Source organism: Orcinus orca, chromosome 12 (genome assembly GCF_937001465.1).
Source record: "Orcinus orca chromosome 12, mOrcOrc1.1, whole genome shotgun sequence".
Lineage (NCBI taxonomy): Eukaryota > Metazoa > Chordata > Mammalia > Artiodactyla > Delphinidae > Orcinus > Orcinus orca.
Window position 1 is genome coordinate 19,235,345 of NC_064570.1, and position 18,374 is coordinate 19,253,718.

At 36.7% G+C, this 18,374-nt stretch overlaps 2 protein-coding genes across 7 annotated transcripts in view; one reads left to right on the forward strand and one right to left on the reverse strand.

Moving 5' to 3' along the window:
* UTRN (utrophin) overlaps positions 1–18,374 on the reverse strand; it is a 1,623,662-nt gene that overhangs the window by 528,947 nt on the left and 1,076,341 nt on the right. The window lies entirely within an intron of this gene.
* Positions 1–18,374, forward strand: part of EPM2A (EPM2A glucan phosphatase, laforin) — a 113,745-nt gene that overhangs the window by 77,337 nt on the left and 18,034 nt on the right. For 5 of the 6 annotated variants that reach the window (XM_049695385.1, XM_049695388.1, XM_049695389.1 and 2 more), the window contains one exon: positions 11,917–12,066. The exons of the other annotated variant lie outside the window; for it this stretch is intronic. In XM_049695385.1, coding sequence (XP_049551342.1) covers positions 11,917–12,066 — 150 coding nt within the window. The remainder of the gene's footprint in view (positions 1–11,916; positions 12,067–18,374) is intronic. 6 annotated transcript variants of the gene reach the window in all.

Consider the following 18,374-nt stretch of genomic DNA (forward strand, 5'->3'; position numbering starts at 1 on the left):
AGGATATCAGATATTTTAAGCTGAAGGAATTTGAGAAACAGCATGTATCTGAGCTTCTCCTAAAGCAGGTATCAAGACCTTTGTGTGAATAGTGCCCTCCCTATACCCCTACACCTGGAGGAAAGGAGCGTCCTTGTCTCTGAAGACTGAGAGGAATCCAAATGCACATACCTTGCTAGTTTCCTCCAGTTCCCCACCCTTAGCTCACATCCTTTTGTTCTATTACATTTTCCCACTACTCTCCACTCTTCATCAAACCTAGTATAAAAATGCTCAGGTTTAACCACTTCTTCAGGTCTTCGTGTCCCTGTGAAGGCTCCTGTGTCTTGTAAATTTTATATTAAATAAGTATATATTAATATAAATAAATTTGTATGCTTTTCTCATGTTAATCTGTCTTTTGTGAGTTTGACTTATAGAGCTCCAGTCAGAGAACCTAGAAAGGTATTAGAAAAAGAATTTATTCCTCCCCTGCAACAGTCTGAAAAATCTTCCTAGAATTTGCGTAGGGAAAAGTATCTAAGCCTAGAAACAAATATTTCTAAACACTACTTGAAAATGGAGATTAAAAAATTATATGAAGGCCCCTAATGTACTGGGAAGATTAAGAGTTGACATTAATTTAATTAAAAATCAAAGCCACTTTTAGATTTTGAATTTAGAAAACCATTATGGCTTTTCACTACATTAACTTATAAAAGGCAAAGTAGATTTTTCTACATATATGGGTTTTTGAAATAGCCTTATAAGGCATGTGTCATCCCAGAGTAGATTTTTTTATTGCTTAATTATGAAATGAATTTTAGTGAAAACAACATAACTTTCATCTGGAATTCAGGGAACTATGCCATTACAGAAAAAGTTGTATTTTAAATGAAAAAGAATAGGAAAGTCCTCTTCTAGGCTTAGAAGTAAAAGTAAGGAAGAACTAACTCTCTGACTGAAACTATCTCAGAGTTCTAGTAATTGTAATGAGAAGGAGAAATAATGAGTTTAGGAGCAAAATCCATCTATTGTATTGTAAATGGTGAATCCAAACTAACAGATCTTCAGTAAAAATAAGAAGCCCATAAATTTAAAAAATGCTGTGGGCTAGTACGGAACAGGTCACTCATTTAACGGAGCATATCTGTAAATAAAATGCAAAATAAAGAGACAGTAAAGTATGACTGCATGCTTGGACAGATGCCGACAGTATTTACTATGCAATTTTGGCTTAACGTAGTGACTAATTTCTTCAGCTTATTTAAAGATGTTTGTCTTAGGCTGCTCTCTTGCTAATTCAAATAGCTTTTTTGGGGAAATCAAGATAGCAAATATAGAGTGCACATAAAGGTCGCTAGTGTACTAAGAAAAATTAAGAAAATGAAGTGTTATTCCAGACAGTCAAAGGAACAAACATAGTCTTATGATATACTAAGCTGATGGGAATTTGGTATTATCAGTTTAGGACAAAGTTGAAGGGCAGTCCCATGAGATACATCACCTGAGTGACTGTATGTCTGAGTTCAGCAGACTCTGGGAAGAGGGCTTGTAAATCTTCTGCTATTTTAAGAGTGAAATGATAGTCTTTCGATTAGAGCATGAAATTGGCCCTTAAAATGAACTTGAAAATCTTAGCAAAAGGCTGCTTCGTGTTCCTAAAATTCTAATTAAAACCTGCCCTGTAGTAGCTTGAGGCCCCAACTGACCAAAAAGATTATTACAAAAATGCCACTTAAATTGAAAGTCAGATCTCTGATTATGGATCAAGTGGTTAAGAGAAGCCAGCACAGAAGGAGCATGAGCAAATGGAAGAAAAGGAATAAAGAATGTAAATGAGAAAAAGCAAAGGCCAGAAAGAAAAACCGAAATACAACTTAATGATGAGAATAGAACCCGTCCATTAGATAGGAAGCATAGCTTCCATTAAAAGAAATTACAATACATGTCTGGAAAAAAAAATTAGAAAGATGAAATTTCTCAAATAAAAAATAATGATGGAGCATATTCTTTTGTTTATTGTAATTTATCATTCTTCAAATTTTATTGTTGATTCTAAACCTATTATAAACATTCTCTAAAGTGAATCCTGCCTTGTTTTATGAGAGGACACTGAAAAAAATTTCTAACATTTCCTGAAAATAAACTAATAAACATAAGATTCAGGAGATTATTTTACCTGTAGAAGTACAATATTGAATTGTACCCATTTTTATCTACAAGATTGGGCAAATTTCATGCTGCCACACTGTCAAAGGAGTGTTAAAGAGCCTTGAAGAGCAGGGATGTTTTTGAGACTTAGAACACTATGCATGGCATTCTGCAGATAGAACACAGTCAGTCACACTGGATCAGGAAATTATCCCATCCGGCTTCATATGGCTCCTTTGGCAACAGCACTGTACCTGTGTCAACCGTTTTCCATGATGATGACATTGTGTCATCATGTTGACATATCCAGATATTGATCAGGCCCATTCTCTGATGCCACCTGCCCTTTCTCTGGTAATAAGAGTAAAGACTTTGTCTCTTTCAGTCACTGTTGTATTCCCAGTTACGGTGCCTACACTTTGTAATCCATCACTTCTTATTTCATATAAAAGTTATTTAATCATGCATCCTATAAGGCTATATACTCCTTCGATGTAGGATATATGTCTGAATTCAGTGTCACATCTATTCACTGCTTTTAACACAATGCCTTGCACATAACTGATGGTTATATGTATAGATTGAATGATGAACTTCATTCAGTGGCTCACTATTACTTGCCATCTAGGAACTTATCCAAAAGTTTTGCAACTCATAGGTAGGTCGTGTGCAGTGCTGGGGTGGGGGGTGAGGGGTGGAGGAAATGAAACTGAATTGCTACAGAGTCATAGCTTGGCCACCAGCAGGCACAATGCCTTCTCCCCTCTTTGAATCTCTAGAGTGCCAGAGAGTCTGACTCTGTAATGTCAGCAATTCAGAGGGGGTGTTTTTCAGAAGTAACTAATGATGATGAGTACACATTTCAGTGGATAGAGTGAGTAAGCAGGTGGGAGTAGATAAAGGTGAAGAAATCTAAATTATAAGAAAATTAAAAATATAGAACTGTAGAATATTACAGTGTCAATTCATAAATCATAGAGGGAAACTCAGAACGAGGTAGTTGAATGCTTCATGTTCACTGTGCAGAAAAAGAATAGTGCAGGTCTGAAATTGCCTATTCTTAGAAAAGCCTGCTTGCAAGGTTGGCCCTCTTGCTGGTCTTTGGGAATTTGGCTAGTAAACAGTCCCACACACTGATATAAAACTCTCCCTAAATACTATTTGTGGTTCACTGTGCCTAAACTGTGCAAAGAATATGTTTATACTTAACACCTGCCTTCCTTTTAGGAATCTAGAAATTTGGTACATACTGGGCAGCGGATACCTACATACCAGCCTCCAAAAAAACCATTGGTGGTGTCTCTAATGAGCTGCCCTGGTAGACAATACTTCCCATTTATTTTAACAACTTGATGCTGGAGGCATTAAGCATGTCCTATGAATTACACTGTGTGTTTGGGGGACTCTTGGAAGCGTGCACCTAGTTTCATCTAGACTTCCCCCATGCACCTTTTCCTTTTGCTGATTTTCCTTTGTATCCTTTTACTGTCATAAATCTCAGTACAAGTACGACTATATGCTGAGTCCTGTGAGATCACCTAGCAAATCACCAAACCTGGAGTGATCTTGAGGAGCCCTGACATATTCACTTTATGGGATTCAGCCTAGCTAATGTGTTGAGTCAGTCCTGGCTAGGACTGCAGGCTCTCAGAAGGCCTTTCACCACCAATCGGTAGAGGTGCAGGTAGACTTTTAGCCTTAGACTGGTATCTGGTCATCTTGGTGCGAATCCCAGGTACATGCATCCCATTCTGTGTGAATGGGGTTTTTGGTTTTTTTTCCCACCATATTTTAATGTAGTCATTAAAAGCATGTGCTCTGAGTTGGGCTGCCAGGGATTGAATTCCAGCTTTACCACTCCCTAAGCAGTAGGACTTTGGGTATGTTACTTAAGTGCTGTGCATCATCTGTAAGAGAATGTTAATAGTAAACTTAAACCTTAATAGGCTGTTGCTAGGATTAAATGAGATAAAACGTTAACACAGTAAGTGCCAAACATGTTTAATTATTTTCATAACTGGCATTATAAACAAGCAACAAGTTTATTTTGTCTTCCAGAATTCAGTAGGGAAATTCTCCCTGGATAAAAATATAGGGAGGTCAATAATTTCTTTGGCCACTTATAGATAATAAAAGCTCTATATTCATTTATGTCATAAAATACAATCTTAATTTTCTACTCAGAAGGTTGGCTCCTTTGAAATAATCAAATCTTTCAGTTTAATATAAAATGAAATCCTTTAATATTCTTGCCTTGAATTCAATCTTGCCTTCTATTAAAATCTTGTTCCTTGATTTATTTTTGCAAATAATAATTTAATGATAAATTAATAGTAAAAAGATAAACTTTTGTCTATCTATTTACTTTACCCATTTCCAAATTACATTGTTTTTACTTTGCCTGTTATATTTAATGTGTAGTTAGATTTGTTTTTTGAATCAATGGGAGAGTTGTTTTTCTTTAATAGGTAAATATAGCCCATTAATATTTAGTGTTATAAAATGCTCAGTCTTAATTATACCATCTTAAGTCTCCTGTTTTTAATGCTTTTTAAACATTTCCTGTCATTCTGTCTTTTATATATGACCATCTTTCTGATAATTAGAAGATATATAGAATGTTTCTTGTTCTACTATAGGTTATCTTTTGAATGTGAACATACTGTTACTTCAAATTCAATTTAATCAATTGAAAGCACCCAGAGAGGCCTCCTTTTGAAAGACCATAGATATTATTACATAGATAGATAAAGAACCCACTATCCCTTGGCTACAACCTCAGTTTTTAGTATTAGTGGGATTTTTCCCTGTCCCTTATTATTATTTATTTCTATTTTTAATATTGTATAGCTTTACTTTTATAAGTGACAACACATTGTTTTGTCACTATAATCAATTCTTTAGATTTAATTACATATTTAAATAAATTGCTTGACCATCATATCTTTTATATAAGGGCATTATCTTTCCTGAGTCTTTTTAAAGTCATCACTGGGTTGGTTAGATTAAGCCACAAGGTAGTTTTTCAAGAAGGATTCATGAGAGTTTATTTCTTAAATCTTTTACATATTTAATATGTCTTCATATTGTCTTTATACATATATGGCAACTTGATTAGATATAGAATTTTGAATTACTTTCAAATAGATTTAGATGTTGTTTTTAATCTCCTGACTTGACTATTGCTATGGAGAATTTTGAGGCCAGGCTTATGTTTGGGGGGTCAATGAGGATTTGTAAGATTTATTTTATTTTATTTATTTGTTTGTTTATTTTTGGCTGTGCCGTGCAGCTTGTGGGATCTTAGTTTCCCGACCAGGGGTTGAACCTGGGTCCTTGGCAGTGAGAGTATGGAGTCCTAACCACTGGACCACTAGGGAATTCCTGATTTGTAAGATTTAATGTGCCCACCCTTGACCCTATGGAACTGACATCTTTAGGGTTAGGAGAAGTTCAGATGTAGTTATCTTTATGATGAGTAAGAAGGAGTGTGAGGAGAGTCTTCTAGGGCTTGGGAGAAGTTCTGTTTCTGAATCTGGGTGCTGGCTATATGAATGTATTATTTGTAAAAAAAATTATTGAGTAGTACACTTATGTGTATTTTTAATGTATATTACATTTCAATAAAAAGTTTTTAAAAGTTCATGTACCCAGTCTTGCAGATACTTAGAAAAATTGATAGGGTGCAAGCTCTTAATGTGTAACAAATATAGATAACCAAATTAACTTGTTGCAGAATTTCCCTTCAATAGTTTCCATAAACTATTCCATAAGAAAATTAGATTCCCATTAGAGGCAAACAAAAAGGGATGGTAACGTATAGGCAAAGAAAAACAAATTTCCTTGAAGTCCATTAACTGATTCTCAGTAGATCCACATAAATTGTGTCTTAGATCTTTGGTACTGTACTTATTTTACTTGTTGATGTTCATCTCAAGAATGCAGAGAGACCAAAAGATTGTACTTGTAAAAGTGCTTTTTGATGTTCATTAAAACAGGATGGAAAAGCCAAAGTAATAGCCGTGTAGCCTTTTTATAGATCATAAAAGGAATAAATAAAGCCTCTTAAAAGTATGTTTGAAGCTTCACTGGTCCTAGTCAGAAAATGGAATTATTTAGTATTTCAATAAAGCAGTGGGACCATCCTCTTTTTATGAACCGTTAGTATTGTGCCAGCTGCCTGCTTTTAACGTCAGTGAAAAGAGGATGGATGGAATTTTCACACGCACAGTGTGTGTTGGAAACAATAAAACATACACGAACCTTTTCTACAGATCCCCTTTGACCTATTTAATAAAATAACAGAATCCCAAATTGTGAATTGTTTTTAAAGCACCTGAGTAGCTGAGAGATCTCATTGCACGTGGGCGGGTCACTAGGGCAGACACTAGCTCAGTCCTCTCAATCACTGCCACACTCCCTTTTCTCTTTTTGTTATTTTATATTCATGACCATTCTTTCTTTCCTTATGTAAATATAAAGATATACCATTTAATTCCTGACTCTGTTTGCTAAACAGAGAAGGCAATTCATTAATGCATCACTCAGTATTTCTCGTTGTAGAAATGTTGTGCCTTGCTAAGCAGAGGAAAAGGCTCTCAGGAAGGCTTCCTTTACATTGATAGAAACAGGTGTTCTCTTTTAGTTGTCAAGTCAGCTCCCTTCTGAGAATCTCAGATAAGTGGTCCAAATTACATCTAAGAGGAAAATTTGTTAAAGCATAATTACTTTTCATCAGAGTGCCACAAATAATGAAAAGAACAGAACACTGGAAGTATATTGTAGTCTACTTAATCACCATCATTTTAAAAAGCTGATGTAGAATTCCTTACTTCAAGACAAAACTATATAGGTTTGGTGGTAAATTAGGCATATTTTCTAAACACTAAATTATATTTCTTCTAATTCACATTTGGCTAAGAAAAGCTGACTAGTCTTTGTAGCAGTGGAATATAAGTGATAAGACTTGCAGCTGCCATTTCAAACAGTGCATTTTTGTCTATTCTTCAGTAGCTTCCTGTGTTTCTATTCATCCTGAATGAATACCTTTCTTTATCTTTCTTGATAAATTTCAACACAGTTGCCTATCTATGCAGAATGCAGTCAGACTCCTTTTATCACCTTGCCTATCCATTGCCCTCCTCCCTCACCCCCACCCAAGAGCTAAACTTGTGGAGATCGATAGATTGTTTGTATGGGTAGAAACAGTAAAGCTTTGCCCAGTGATAAACAATTATTTAGAATAGTGCATAAAAAATTCTGGTCATCAGAATTTTATCTAGCATTTATTTGCATTTAAGAGAATGTCTAAAACCAAATAACTTCAGCTGAGGCATAATGGAAAATCTGAGATCAGTGAAACTAGTTTTGACTAAGAGCTCAGCCATTGATCAGCTATGGGAAAGTTGCTTGAACTTTGCTGTTTATTCCTCTAAAATTAGGATAATAATTATATAATGAAACAAATAGCATAACATTTGACATATATACATTACTATGTATAAAATAGATAACTAATGAGAACCTACTGTATAGCACAGGGGACTCTATACTCAGTGCTCTGTGGTGATCTAAATGGGAAGGAGATCCAAAAAAAGTGGGGATATATGTATATGTATGGCTGATTCATGTTGCTGTACAGCAGAAACTAACACAGCATTGTAAAGCAACTATACTCCAATAAAAATTAATAGAAAAAGAAACAAATAGCATAACAAAAGCATTTTCTAGGATTGTACTTGATTAATAGAAGTAATTATAAAAGAAATCTAATATTTTAGGGAGGATGAGTAGACTTTTGGAAGGTTATGGGAGAAGATGCCCATCCTATGTCAGCACCTTTAACTAGTGTCAGGGTCTTTGGGTCACCTTCTGTTTTTCGAATTGCTTTCTGTTTTTTTGCCATCAGCAGTTCTTCCTCTGTGATCCTTGCTGTTTATCCTTTCCAGACCATATAATCGAGAACCTCCCACCCCCATACCCAGTCTCTTTTTGCATCCCACATTGATGGCTGTTTCATCTCTCCAGCCAACTGGGTCGATGGAATAGAAATGCCTATTCATAAAATAAAATTTGTCTCGATTAAGTTACCATGGAGAAGAGCTGTAGGCTTTGCAGTACATTACACGTCTAAAGCAGGGATTGGCAAAGGGTCGGACAGTGTATATTTTAGGCTGAGTGGGCCATATGGTTTCTGTTGTAGCTATTCAACTCTTTTGTTGTAGTGTGAAAGTAGATATAGAAATATGTAAACAAATGAGAATGGCAGTGTTCCCTGAAAACTTTATTTACAAAAACAGATGGTCGTCTGGATTTAGCCCATGGGCCATAATTTTCAGGGTCTCTAAGACATGGGGATGAGTCATACAATACTAGTGTTTAAAGGGATACGGCAATCATGCAGTCCAGCTTTCCCTAATGTGTGATCCATAGACAGCTGTCCCCCTGCAATCAAAGGTTAACTGGTCAAATGTATCTTTGAAGTGCTACATGATGTTCCCCCTTCTTAGAGGCTCACCAATACATTAGCAATACTCAAGGCCCTGACTTTCTTCAGGGGTGGAATATAAGTAATAAGAATGATAACTTATGCTTTAATAGTGCTTACTGTGTGCCCAGAACTATTCTAAATGCTTTTACATATATTTGTTCATTTAATCTCAAAGCCCTATGAAGTATGTAGTATTGTTGATACCATTTTATAGTTGATGAAAGTGAGGCACTGAAAGGTTAATTAATCTGCCCAAGGTAGCATAATTAGTGGTGCCTCGATACAGATTTACGCAGTCTGGCTCCAGGGTCTGTGCCCTCAGCTACCCTTCCACCTCTGTGTAATATCTAGACACTTCTGGGAAACAGTGTGAGCTAAGAAAGTGCTTCTTTCATCCAGTTCTCTCAGTTAACACATTGGAAAAGCAAGGTCTAGAGAGATTCAGGTGACTTTGCAAAGGTCACAAGTATAATTAATAACTGAGACCAGTCTACAAATCAGTTAAATCACCACCTGGTACTTGAAGAAATGCTCGAATTAATCCTTTGTAAAGACAGAAATCCTTTTAAAAATGAGTAATCGTCTCTAATTTTCCCTTTTTAATTCAGGCTTTTATAACCAGCTTCATTTCAGTGGGGTAAATACAGTTTGATTTTTAAAAAGTAGAATTATTTTCACTTTAAAAAATCTGATAGGCAATCTTCTGTTAAGAGAAATATGACCAATATTTATCTCTAACTTGGACCTCTTTCCCCGGCTCTGAGCCATTGATTCTCAAGTCTCAGTGTACAGTAGAATCACTTGGGGTACTTGGAAAAAATGATGGTAGGCCTCACCCTACTGCTTCAGAAATTACATTTTAACTGAGGATCTGGTGTAAGTGTTTCAAAAGCTGCCCCCAGGAGGTTCTTGTATGGAGCTGGATTGTGAATCACGTTTATTATCGTCTGCTAAATTTGTCCACCTGCATTAACAGCTAACATTTAAAATGCTACATGGCATGAAATGAAACTTACGGCTATGGTCCATGGGTTATAATTAATAAAAATGTGACCACATTCCAAGCATGAGTGGAACTTTAGCATTGCAGATAAATTGTACTGGTGGCTATAATATGCAGTCAGTTTTATGTGAGTGGGACGTTTGGATCGACGTGCATAGCTGCAGAACCAGACTAACCAGAAAACTCAGATTCTGATAGGTTGCCAGAAGTCTGTATGGCTCAGATAGAGGCTGGTCTTGACTTTTTAAAAAATTGAAGTATAGTTGATTTGTGATATTGTATTAGTTTCAGGTGTACAGCAAAGTGATTGTTATTTTTTTTCTGATTATCTTCCATTATAGGTTATTACAAGATATTGAATATAATGCCCTGTGATATACAGTAAATTCTTGTTGCCTATCTACTTTATGTATAGTAGTTTGTTAACCCCATACTCCTAATTCGTCCCCCTCCCACCCTCAGTCTTCACTTTGATGTGGCTCTTTAATGCCTGGGACTTAAGGTGGAAGAAACACATACTTTGAAGGATTAGGTTTTGCCACCATTCTCTACCTACTTACAAACGTTACAATCATTTATAACAAAAGAATTTAGAGAATAAATCATGTATAGTAAAGTAATTTAGGATAGAAATAGAACATTTATGAGACGAAATGGGATAGAAATTATCAGGGACTTGAGATGGTCTAATTACTACTATTGAACACTAAATTTGTCTTTAACTTTTTTGGTAGTTAAGGCAAAAAAAGGATATAAATATAGTCATATTTTGGCTAAAAACAGCTTTCACTTTGCAGAGAAAATTGTTATTTTTAAACTAATTTCAACCAGCAATTTAACATATATCCTTGGGATAACACAATTAAAAATATCTTCACCACAGTTTTGCAAAAGTTATGGAAATGCTGTTCAATTGGTGATAGTTGTAAGAACCATCATGTAGTTGAAGGAACCAAATATTTTGAGTAAGTAAAGACATTTCTACAGTTGTTCATTCACTCATTCATTTATTCAATCACCTGTTTGCTTTTAATTGCTAACGTTATGCTGGATACAATGTTAAGTTCTGGAAATAAGGTGATCAATAAGATGTCATACTTGTTCTCAAGGGGTACACAGTACAGTAGGAGAAATGCTCAGAAAACCCCAAATTTCTAGTGAGAGAGGTCAGAGACTGAAATAAAGGTGTATATGTTGTGGGAACACAAAGAAGGAGGACCTAAGTGTAGGACCAAGGAAGATTGAATAGGTTTAATCAGATAGATGAGCAGTGAAAATGCATTCCAAGAGGAAGAACAGCAGGATAAATGTCAGGGAAGGGAGAGTGCGTGGTGCTTCAGAAGAATTACAAGTATCTCCCCTAAATTGGACGGTGGGGTTCATATGGGGCTTCAGAATGAGAGACCTACGTTGGGGTCAGATTCCAAAGGGTCAGGCCAAAGACTTGAGACTTCATATGAAAGTGATGGGTAGTCACCTTAGTATTTTCGGCAGTAGGGTCATGTGATCAGATTTGTGTTTTAGAAAGATCACTTTAGCTACAATGTAGAAGGGAGACCGACTGGGAGATCACTTAGGAGGCTGTTAGTGTAATGCACTTCTTGAGTGTTGAGGCTCTGAAGGAAAGCAATGGTAATGGAGAACAGGGGACCGATTCTGCAGCTTTTCAGGAGTTTGACTTGTATGACTGGGTTAATGACTGTAGAGAGGGGAAGCAGAAAGAAGGAAGAAAAGTTTCCTGGCTTAGGTGACTGGGCAGCTTGTGGCACAATACATGGAAATCTAGAGCAACTGGGGAGAATCAGGTTTGTGGGTCGGGAGCAAAGATTGGAAGATGGTGAAAACGAGTTCAGGTGATACTTACGGGACTATAAGTGGAGAATTCCAATAGAGCGTTGAGATCTGAGCTGGAGGCAGTAGATTTGGAATTTACCAGCATGTAGGTGGCAGTTATAGATGGCAGCGTATATTAGTGAGATAACTTAAGAGTATATAAATCGAAGAGACACCAGAGTTTGGAACCCTGAGAAACACTCACACTTAAGGCTTGTAGAGGACACAGAGCTTATGAGGGAAACAGAGCATAAGTATGAATAAACTAGGAGTATGTGGGATAATGGAAGTGATCAATAGGATACATGTAATTTGGGACAGAGATGTAATTTGGGATAATATAATAGGGATGTAATTTGGTAATTTGATAGATGTAATAGGGAGGTAATTTTTTTTTTTTTTTTTTTGCGGTACGCGGACCTCTCACTGTTGTGGCCTCTCCCGTTGCGGAGCACAGGCTCCGGACGCGCAGGCTCAGCGGCCATGGCTCACGGGCCCAGCCGCTTCGTGGCATGTGGGATCTTCCCAGACCGGGGCACAAACCCGCGTACCCTTCATCGGCAGGCGGACTCTCAACCACTGCGCCACCAGGGAAGCCCATAGGGAGGTAATTTGATAGATATAATAGGGAGGTAATTTGAGACAGAGATAGAAAGTGTACATTAAACTGTGAAATATCAACTGTGTCAGATGGGACTTGATAGGTGTTGGGTCTCTGGCTGCTGGACTGAATTCTCTTAGTAGAAGCCTATGGATGATTTATATTATTTAACGGACAGATGTTTTAGATATCAGATATGTTTCAAAAGTTTGAAATCCAAACATTTCTCCACACACTTAAGCCCAGGTGTGAATGCAGAATAATGTTACTGAAAAATCTTGAAAACATCTAAGCACAGCAGTTGGAGGTGATGATGTCCTTGACCATGAAACATGGAAGAGACAATTTTAGCTTAAAAAATGTAAGACCAGTTTTTCCCAATTAAGCACTTCAATGGATGGAAGCTAATATATGCTCAGTGGAATGGTTGATCTGAAATAAATCTGTATTGTGAAGCTATTGCCAGAATGAATTAACTGCATATAAGGGCACCACATAACTGAATGCACTCTTGTGATGATTAGGGTTATTTGAAATTCACCAATTTAAATATGACAGTTTTAGTTTGGGTATTATTGGTGTTTAATTGTCTTTGTGAATTGTATTACACTACATGCCCGACTGTTTATTTAAGACCTTTCCTAGTTAGAAATAATGTAAGTAGACCAAGTATCACTGATATCTGGCATATCTGTGGATTTTCTTCCCTATCTATGGATTCTCAGAATCTGTGGGTAACATAAAGTGAACAGAGGCCTTTTTGATTTGTACCTCCTTAAGTGGGTTTATTGACTGTCATGACTTTGTTTTGGTCTTCATGAAATATATGTGCCCTGATTCCAGGCTGAATGAAAGAAGCAAAACTTCCCAGGGATTTTCTAAGTCCCAATATTATAGTATTTGTAGCTATGAATCTCTCTTCTGTACCTGTCGTCTAAACTACTTATATCTCATAGGGGAGAGGAGGTGTTTCTGTTTATCTTTCTGGAAGCTTATCTAGTTTCTGACACTCCTGACTGCAACACTGCTAATTGCATCAGAGTTCTCAACCATTTAAATTCCTTGGTGTTCCCTAAATTTCAAGTCTTGTGTGTATCATCCCCAGTTTTCAGCATCCACATGTAAAAAATCTCAAGCTTCACTTTAAAAAGATAACACAAAAGGGAATTTTTCCCCCTATCAAGAGGCCAATGAGCGCTGTAAATAAGGAGAAAAGAGGAATGTTTTAGAACCAAGGAAGGTCATTATGTAAATACAACCATTTGGCTTCCTACAGATTCTTCACTGAGAAATCAAGAAAGGGGGCTAAAGAGATTTAAAATTTTTTCTGTAATTAGTAGAATTTTTAAAAATAGCAAGCCTCTCTGCAGTTATTAGACCTCTAGTATTAGTATCAACAGTAGAGATAAAATGCTTCTCTTTTTGTTTCTACTTGCAAGAGGGACCTTATTTTGTTTACTTCTCAGTGCACCTGAGCATTATGAATTGCATTGATCTATTGTAGAATGATATCATAATAGCATATAGATTAAATATCACTATTAGAGTACTCCTTGCTACTCAAAGTGTGTTCCAAGGGCCAGCAGCATTGATATTACAGGGGAGCTTGTGAAAATGCAGAATCTCAGGCTCTAACCTAGATTTACTGAATCACTATCTGCATCTATCATAATCCCCAGATGATTCCTCTGTACATTAATATACTTTTTTTTAATTTATAAATTAATTAATTAATTAATTTTTTGGCTGACTTGGATCTTTGTTGCTGTGCGTGGGCTTTCTCTAGTTGCGGCAAGTGGGGGCTACTCTTCGTTGCGGCGCGCGGGCTTCTCATTGCAGTGGCTTCTCTTGTTGCGGAGCACGGGCTCTAGGCGCGCAGGCTTCAGTAATTTTGGCATGCGGGCTCAGTAGTTGTGGTGAACGGGCTTAGTTGCTCCACAGCATGTGGGATCTTCCCCGACCACGGCTCAAACCTGTGTCCCCTGCTTTGGCAGGTGGATTCTTAACCACTGTGCCACCAGGGAAGCCCTGTACATTAATATTTAAGAAACACTAGTCTAGATGAATAATAACCATACAAATACCCCAGATGATTATTTTTGGTCAAGAAAATTATAAGGAAAGCGCCTACTGTGGCTCAAAGTACATAATAGAATTCCTTTCACAATAGAACTTCCTTGTAGTTCAGTAAATCAAATGATTAGTTGGCAATGATGAAGAATTAACATAAAAAAGAAAAAAAATCATTTTTTTCACTTTTCCAACCGTCTTGTTTTCTAAATTCATTTTTGTTCCAGAGCTGAAATAAAGACCCACAGGTGCAAAGAATAAATTTTAAAAAATAACTCTTTAGAGAACTGATTAAATAAATCAATCAGTTTCATTGTGTATCAGTTTGCCTACAATGGATATTTCCTTGATGTGAGTTAAATCTAATTGATGGGCAACATATCCTCTGTACAAAGTTCTTACATCAAAAAAACAAAACAAAACCCTACCTTATTAACATTTCCATAATAGAATTGAAAGAGTTGAGTGGAAAACTGAAAGGAAGTTTGAATAGTTTGATATTCTCAAGACTTTGGGCATATGGATGCCATTAGCATGATGTCTAGTCAATGAAATGTTGGTTAATCTGAAACTTGTAAAAATATGCAGTAAGGAAACTTAGAGAGATAGGCTTCATTGAGGGCAGACCTGGTTAAGCAATTGTAAATTATAATATTACATTAGAAAACTTAGAGTCATTTTATAATCTTCCCTTTTCTCAATCCTTTCATCCAATTAATGTGCAAGTTCTGTTGGTTCCACTGCTAATGTACATCTTGAATTAATCCACTTCTCTATCTGTACCACTAACTATATTCCAAGCTGTCACTATCCAAAAGGTCTTCCCTCTTCCTCATAGCAGCCAGAGTCACCTTATAAAAATTATGAAATAAGCCCATGTGACTCCTATACTTAAATATCATTCATTGACATTTCATTGCTTTTATATTCTTATACAAATTCCTTAGTACATCAGTGAGGCCTGGCATGGTCTTTTCAATCTGTCTCATGCCACACTTCTTCCTTATTCCCCTCACTCCTGTCTCTACGTTTCTCTTGGTTCCTAAAGTATATACCTCTCTTCCTCACCATAAAACATTGTATGTCTTGCTCCTTTTTCTACATCATGTCTCAGGGTTTTGTTTGTTTGTTTGGGGTTTTTTTGGCCATATCAAGCAGCATGTGGGATCTTAGTTCCCCGACCAGGGATAGAACCTGTGCCCCCTGCAGTGGAAGCTTGGAGTCTTAACCACTGGACCACCAGGGAAGTCCCTCTATATCATGTCTCAGTTTTAATGTCACCTTTTCAAGGGACATTAAACTGTCTGTAGGAATGTAAGTTGGTGCAGCCACTATGGAAAACGGTATGGAGGTTCCTCAAAAAACTAAAAATAGAATTACCATATGATCCAGCAATCGCACTCCTGGGCATATATCCAGACAGAACTGTAAGTCAAAAAGATACATGCATCCCTATGTTCACAGCAGCACTATTCACAATAGCCAAGACATGGAAACAACCTAAATGTCCATTGACAAATGAATGGATAAAGAAGATGTGGTACATATATGCAATGGAATACTACTCAACCATAAAAAGGAATGAAATAATGACATTTGCAGCAATACGGATGGACCTAGAGTTATCATGTTAAGTGAAGTTAGTCAGAAACAGAAAGACAAATACCATACGATACCACTTATATTTGGAATCTAAAATATGAGACAAATGAACTTATCTACAAAACAGAAATGACACAGATATAGAGAACAGACTTGTGGTTGCCAAGGGGGAGGGGGAGTGGATGAGGGATGAGGGAGGAGTTTGGGGTTAGCAGATGCAAACTAGTATATATAGAATGGATAAATAATAAGGTCCTACTGTACAGCACAGGGAGCTATATTCAATGATAAACCATAATGGAAAAGAATATAAAAAAGAATGTACGTATATGCATAACTGAATCACTTTGCTGTATGGCATAAATTAACACAACATTGTAAATCAACTATACTTCAATTAAAAGAAAAATAATGTCACCTTTTCAGGAAGGAACTACCTGATTGTCTTACTTGAATTCTGATTCCTCTGTGTTTCTCTATTTTAACTCCCTGTTTAAGTCCTCAATAGCACATGACAAATTAATTTATAAATTTTATACATTTTGGATATTTATTCATTTATTGTCTGTCTTTCTCAAAGAAAGTAGGCTCCAATAAGGGCATACCTTGACTGTCTTGCTCACCACCGATTGTTGAGTACCTGGCAAAAAGCAGGCATCATTACACTTTTCTTGAATAGAAAGGATGACTGTAGAATAAATATAAAAAATTTCACATGCTTAATTTTTTATTACTTCCTTGGTCTTCTGTGGTTCCTAATTCATTATGCAAGTGATTAATTTTGAAGAAATCCTTTCAAGTTCATTATGTGAAGAAATATTAAACATGACATTTTACTCTTTCAAGGAATGCTCAGCATTGGAAACAAAATTAACATGCCAAGAGGGTATTTTAATGGAACATTTTGTTGAAATGTTGTATCAAGGGAACCAATTGAGGCTGCTAGCCTAGTTATTTGTCTTAGTCTGTGGTACCTTGTGATTGACTTTAAGAAAGTGAAGTGTGCTAGTTGCCGTATTTACCAGTATAATCTGTCAATATGGCATATAAACCAAATTTCAGGCCAACACATATGCAAAACTAAGAAGACCAAACTCTATGGGACTAAGAGTCTGAAGAAATCATGAGTCTGAGAGACTGTGCTCTTATACATTTCAGGTAATTCTCCAATGAGGCGCATTCCCTGAAAGCCAAGCAAAGGGGCCCAAGACTCTACTGTATTTATCAAAACTATTGATAGATACCTCAGGACTTTAGAACTGAGTTATTAGAGCAAGAAAAAAGACAAATAGCCCAGCCAGGGGCCTGATGGTCTCTTCCTCTACATTGGAGGTACTCAGGTGATGGATTGAAGGACCTGAGTAAAGGAAGAGGTGTGGGTAGTATTGTGTATAAAGAACAATTTGGCACCACAATCAAACGTTAGTTGCATTTTTAGAATTCCAAACATCAGGATGAAAGGTGAAAAATATCTATTCAAATACTTAACTTTAAGTGCACCTGATATATGGATATTTGAAGAGTCTGGATAATTGTATATATTTTAAGTCTGAATTTTACACCTTATATTCATTTCCTGGGGCTGCCATAAAAAAGTGCCACCAACCAGATGGCTTAAACAGCAGAAATGCATTGTCTCACAGTTCCGGATGCTAAAAGTATGGGATCGATGTGTCTGTAGGGTTGATTTGTTCTGAGGGCTGTGAGGAAAGGATCTGCCTCTTTCCTTGCATTGGAGATTGACATCTTATTCCTTTTATCTTCACATCATCTTCTCTCCATATGTGTCTGTGTCCAAATTTTCCCTTCTTATAAGGACACCATTCCTATTGAATTAGCCTACACTAGTGGCTTCATTTTAACTTGATTATCTCTGTAGAGAACCTTCTCTGAATAAAGTTACATTTTAAGGGATTAGGACTTCAACACAGGAATTTTGGGGAAATGCAATTCAACCCATAACAGACCTTCATAATTAATTTACTTAAATGGCATTTTATAATATAGAAAATAAAAGAACATGTCAAAAATATTTGCTTTATGTGGCCAAAAACTACACAGCACATCCAAAAAATCTAAGAAACTAACTGCACTTATAAAAATTCACATATGTTCTATATAGACTATAGTCTATGACCTATAAGCAAACTATAATAAAACTTTTTAATTGGGACTTCCCTGGTGGTCCAGTGGTAAAGAATCCACCTTATAATGCAGGGGACGCAGGTTTGATCCCTGGTCTGGGGACTAATATCCCACATGCCGCAGGTCAACTAAGCCCGCATGCCACAACTACTGAGCTCGCACACCTCGACTAGCGAGCCCGCGTGCTGCAAACTACGGAGCCCACGCGCTCTGGAACCCATGCATCACAATTAGAGAGAGAAAACCCAGACGCCACAGCTAGAGAGAAGCCCACACGCCACAATGAAGAGCCTGCATGCCACAATGAAAGATCCCGCATGCTGCAACTAAGACCTGATGCAGCCAAAAAAATAAATAAATCTTTAAAAAAATATACAAAAACTTTTTTATTGAGGAAGTTAATTAGCATCATTCTTTAAATTGGAATTTGTCTTTGAGCAGTTATTCAGCCTTAACTGGAGTCTGTTATAAGCACCCTTTTGGGGTAGAAATTTGGC